Consider the following 5,471-nt stretch of genomic DNA (forward strand, 5'->3'; position numbering starts at 1 on the left):
CCTCAGTGTTTCCTCAGTACAGTAGTGGCCTCAGTGTTTCCTCAGTACAGTAGTGGCCTCAGTGTTACCTCAGTACAGTAGTGGCCTCAGTGTTACCTCAGTACAATATGGCCTCAGTGTTACCTCAGTACAGTAGTGGCCTCAGTGTTACCTCAGTACAGTAGTGGCCTCAGTGTTACCTCAGTACAGGAGTGGCCTCAGTGTTACCTCAGTACAGGAGTGGCCTCAGTGTTACCTCAGTACAGTAGTGGCCTCAGTGTTACCTCAGTACAGTAGTGGCCTCAGTGTTACCTCAGTACAGCAGTGGCCTCAGTGTTACCTCACTATAGTAGTGGCCTCAGTGTTACCTCACTACAGTAGTGGTCTCAGTGTTACCTCAGTACAATATGGCCTCAGTGTTACCTCAGTACAGTAGTGGCCTCAGTGTTACCTCAGTACAATATGGCCTCAGTGTTACCTCAGTACAGTAGTGGCCTCAGTGTTACCTCAGTACAATATGGCCTCAGTGTTACCTCAGTACAGTAGTGGCCTCAGTGTTACCTCAGTACAGTAGTGGTCTCAGTGTTACCTCAGTACAGTAGTGACCTCAGTGTTACCTCAGTACAGTAGTGGCCTCAGTGTTACCTCAGTACAGTAGTGGCCTCAGTGTTACCTCAGTACAGTAGTGGTCTCAGTGTTACCTCAGTACAATATGGCCTCAGTGTTACCTCAGTACAGTAGTGGTCTCAGTGTTACCTCAGTACAGTAGTGGCCTCAGTGTTACCTCAGTACAGGAGTGGCCTCAGTGTTACCTCAGTACAGGAGTGGCCTCAGTGTTACCTCAGTACAGTAGTGGCCTCAGTGTTACCTCAGTACAGTAGTGGCCTCAGTGTTACCTCAGTACAATATGGCCTCAGTGTTACCTCAGTACAGCAGTGGTCTCAGTGTTACCTCAGTACAATATGGCCTCAGTGTTACCTCAGTACAGCAGTGGTCTCAGTGTTACCTCAGTACAATATGACCTCAGTGTTACCTCAGTACAGCAGTGGCCTCAGTGTTACCTCAGTACAGTAGTGGCCTCAGTGTTACCTCAGTACAGTAGTGGCCTCAGTGTTACCTCAGTACAGTAGTGGTCTCAGTGTTACCTCAGTACAGTAGTGATCTCAGTGTTACCTCTGTACAGTAGTGGCCTCAGTGTTACCTCAGTACAGTAGTGGCCTCAGTGTTACCTCAGTACAGTAGTGGCCTCAGTGTTACCTCAGTACAGTAGTGGCCTCAGTGTTACCTCAGTACAGCAGTGATCTCAGTGTTACCTCAGTACAGCAGTGGCCTCAGTGTTACCTCAGTACAGTAGTGGTCTCAGTGTTACCTCAGTACAGTAGTGGCCTCAGTGTTACCTCAGTACAGTAGTGGCCTCAGTGTTACCTCAGTACAGTAGTGGTCTCAGTGTTACCTCAGTACAATATGGCCTCAGTGTTACCTCAGTACAGTAGTGGTCTCAGTGTTACCTCAGTACAGTAGTGGTCTCAGTGTTACCTCAGTACAGCAGTGGCCTCAGTGTTACCTCAGTACAGCAGTGGCCTCAGTGTTACCTCAGTACAGCAGTGGCCTCAGTGTTACCTCTGGAGCTGGAGGACTCCCCTCACCCCCTCAGTGTTACCCCTGGAGCTGGAGGACTCCCCTCACCCCCTCAGTGTTACCCCTGGAGCTGGAGGACTCCCCTCACCCCCTCAGTGTTACCCCTGGAGCTGGAGGACTCCCCTCACCCCCTCAGTGTTACCTCTGGAGCTGGAGGACTCCCCTCACCCCCTCAGTGTTACCTCTGGAGCTGGAGGACTCCCCTCACCCCCTCAGTGTTACCTCTGGAGCTGGAGGACTCCCCTCACCCCCTCAGTGTTACCTCTGGAGCTGGAGGACTCCCCTCACCCCCTCAGTGTTACCCCTGGAGCTGGAGGACTCCCCTCACCCCCTCAGTGTTACCCCTGGAGCTGGAGGACTCCCCTCACCCCCTCAGTGTTACCTCTGGAGCTGGAGGACTCCCCTCACCCCCTCAGTGTTACCTCTGGAGCTGGAGGACTCCCCTCACCCCCTCAGTGTTACCTCTGGAGCTGGAGGACTCCCCTCACCCCCTCAGTGTTACCTCTGGAGGACTCCCCTCACCCCCTCAGTGTTACCCCTGGAGCTAGAGGACTCCCCTCACCCCCTCAGTGTTACCTCTGGAGCTGGAGGACTCCCCTCACCCCCTCAGTGTTACCCCTGGAGCTGGAGGACTCCCCTCACCCCCTCAGTGTTACCTCTGGAGCTGGAGGACTCCCCTCACCCCCTCAGTGTTACCCCTGGAGCTGGAGGACTCCCCTCACCCCCTCAGTGTTACCTCTGGAGCTGGAGGACTCCCCTCACCCCCTCAGTGTTACCTCTGGAGCTGGAGGACTCCCCTCACCCCCTCAGTGTTACCCCTGGAGCTGGAGGACTCCCCTCACCCCCTCAGTGTTACCTCTGGAGCTGGAGGACTCCCCTCACCCCCTCAGTGTTACCCCTGGAGCTGGAGGACTCCCCTCACCCCCTCAGTGTTACCTCTGGAGCTGGAGGACTCCCCTCACCCCCTCAGTGTTACCTCTGAAGCTGGAGGACTCCCCTCACCCCCTCAGTGTTACCCCTGGAGCTGGAGGACTCCCCTCACCCCCTCAGTGTTACCCCTGGAGCTGGAGGACTCCCCTCACCCCCTCAGTGTTACCTCTGGAGCTGGAGGACTCCCCTCACCCCCCAGTGTTACCTCTGGAGCTGGAGGACTCCCCTCACCCCCTCAGTGTTACCTCTGGAGCTGGAGGACTCCCCTCACCCCCTCAGTGTTACCCCTGGAGCTGGAGAACTCCCCTCACCCCCTCAGTGTTACCTCTGGAGCTGGAGGACTCCCCTCACCCCCTCAGTGTTACCCCTGGAGCTGGAGGACTCCCCTCACCCCCTCAGTGTTACCCCTGGAGCTGGAGGACTCCCCTCACCCCCTCAGTGTTACCTCTGGAGCTGGAGGACTCCCCTCACCCCCTCAGTGTTACCTCTGGAGGACTCCCCTCACCCCCTCAGTGTTACCTCTGGAGCTGGAGGACTCCCCTCACCCCCTCAGTGTTACCCCTGGAGCTGGAGGACTCCCCTCACCCCCTCAGTGTTACCCCTGGAGCTGGAGGACTCCCCTCACCCCCTCAGTGTTACCTCTGGAGGACTCCCCTCACCCCCTCAGTGTTACCTCTGGAGCTGGAGGACTCCCCTCACCCCCTCAGTGTTACCCCTGGAGCTGGAGGACTCCCCTCACCCCCTCAGTGTTACCTCTGGAGCTGGAGGACTCCCCTCACCCCCTCAGTGTTACCTCTGGAGCTGGAGGACTCCCCTCACCCCCTCAGTGTTACCGCTGGAGCTGGAGGACTCCCCTCACCCCCTCAGTGTTACCCCTGGAGCTGGAGGACTCCCCTCACCCCCTCAGTGTTACCTCTGGAGCTGGAGGACTCCCCTCACCCCCTCAGTGTTACCTCTGGAGCTGTATCCTGGGGACTGCGATGGCCGCGGCTTCTGTCTCCTCACAGTCATGAGCACCTGCTCCTTCACCCGCTGGTCCCCGCTCGCCCCGCTCCTCAGCCGGTTATCTGACGGGACGGCCAGGGACGATTCATTCTGCCACAGGAAGACTTCCGAGGCCAGGGCGGTCTTCAGAGGGGACGGAGAGGACAACATGGTTGGGCTCTTGTGTGAATACAGGTATAAATCCGCAGGGAAAAGACCAGCTTTACAGTCACTCGGTTCAGATCCGTCTCTCCCCGGTGAGGTGTGTACAGGTCTGGCAGTGTGGTTCAGATCCGTCTCTCCCCGGTGAGGTGTGTACAGGTCTCTCAGTGTGGTTCAGATCCGTCTCTCCCCGGTGAGGTGTGTACAGGTCTCTCAGTGTGGTTCAGATCCGTCTCTCCCCGGTGAGGTGTGTACAGGTCTCTCAGTGTGGTTCAGATCCGTCTCTCCCCGGTGAGGTGTGTACAGGTCTCTCAGTGTGGTTCAGATCCGTCTCTCCCCGGTGAGGTGTGTACAGGTCTCTCAGTGTGGTACAGATCCGTCTCTCCCCGGTGATGTGTGTACAGGTCTGGCAGTGTGGTACAGATCCGTCTCTCCCCGGTGAGGTGTGTACAGGTCTGGCAGTGTGGTACAGATCCGTCTCTCCCCGGTGAGGTGTGTACAGGTCTGGCAGTGTGGTACAGATTCGTCTCTCCCCGGTGATGTGTGTACAGGTCTGGCAGTGTGGTACAGATCCGTCTCTCCCCGGTGAGGTGTGTACAGGTCTGGCAGTGTGGTACAGATCCGTCTCTCCCCGGTGAGGTGTGTACAGGTCTCTCAGTGTGGTACAGATCCGTCTCTCCCCGGTGAGGTGTGTACAGGTCTCTCAGTGTGGTACAGATCCGTCTCTCCCCGGTGAGGTGTGTACAGGTCTCTCAGTGTGGTACAGATCCGTCTCTCCCCGGTGAGGTGTGTACAGGTCTGGCAGTGTGGTACAGATCCGTCTCTCCCCGGTGAGGTGTGTACAGGTCTCTCAGTGTGGTACAGATCCGTCTCTCCCCAGTGAGGTGTGTACAGGTCTGGCAGTGTGGTACAGATCCGTCTCTCCCCGGTGAGGTGTGTACAGGTCTGGCAGTGTGGTACAAATCCGTCTCTCCCCGGTGAGGTGTGTACAGGTCTGTCAGTGTGGTACAGATCCGTCTCTCCCCGGTGAGGTGTGTACAGGTCTCTCAGTGTGGTTCAGATCCGTCTCTCCCCGGTGAGGTGTGTACAGGTCTCTCAGTGTGGTACAGATCCGTCTCTCCCCGGTGAGGTGTGTACAGGTCTCTCAGTGTGGTACAGATCCGTCTCTCCCCGGTGAGGTGTGTACAGGTCTGTCAGTGTGGTACAGATCCGTCTCTCCCCGGAGAGGTGTGTACAGGTCTCTCAGTGTGGTACAGATCCGTCTCTCCCCGGTGAGGTGTGTACAGGTCTGGCAGTGTGGTACAGATCCGTCTCTCCCCGGTGAGGTGTGTACAGGTCTAGCAGTGTCAGGGCGCGCCCTTCGGGTGACACACCTCATGGTTTCCAGCCGCTCCTTAGTTGTGTCTTAAAATCTGTTTATGATCAATGAGTTTAGTCACAGATGCTGGAAGACACAGAGCACATGTGAGAGACACACAGAGTCCAGGAGGGAGGAGGATGAGACACACAGAGTCCAGGAGGGAGGAGGATGAGACACACAGAGTCCAGGAGGGAGGAGGACAAGACACACAGAGTCCAGGAGGGAGGAGGATGAGACACACAGAGTCCAGGAGGGAGGAGGATGAGACACACAGAGTCCAGGAGGGAGGAGGACGAGACACACAGAGTCCAGGAGGGAGGAGGATGAGACACACAGAGTCCAGGAGGGAGGAGGATGAGACACACAGAGTCCAGGAGGGAGGAGGACAAGACACACAGAGTCCAGGAGGGAGGAGGAT

General features: G+C 57.0%; 1 protein-coding gene across 1 annotated transcript in view; it reads right to left on the reverse strand.

Annotated features, from left to right (window-relative positions):
- PKP1 (plakophilin 1) overlaps window positions 1-5,128 on the reverse strand; it is a 178,040-nt gene extending 172,912 nt beyond the window's left edge. Inside the window, exon 1 of the mRNA XM_069945506.1 lies at window positions 3,501-5,128. Within this exon, the coding sequence (XP_069801607.1) occupies window positions 3,501-3,702 (202 nt within the window). The 5' untranslated portion in view covers window positions 3,703-5,128. The remainder of the gene's footprint in view (window positions 1-3,500) is intronic.
- Window positions 5,129-5,471: the final 343 nt, after the last annotated feature.

Source organism: Dendropsophus ebraccatus, chromosome 11 (assembly GCF_027789765.1).
Source record: "Dendropsophus ebraccatus isolate aDenEbr1 chromosome 11, aDenEbr1.pat, whole genome shotgun sequence".
Classification (NCBI taxonomy): Eukaryota; Metazoa; Chordata; class Amphibia; order Anura; family Hylidae; genus Dendropsophus; species Dendropsophus ebraccatus.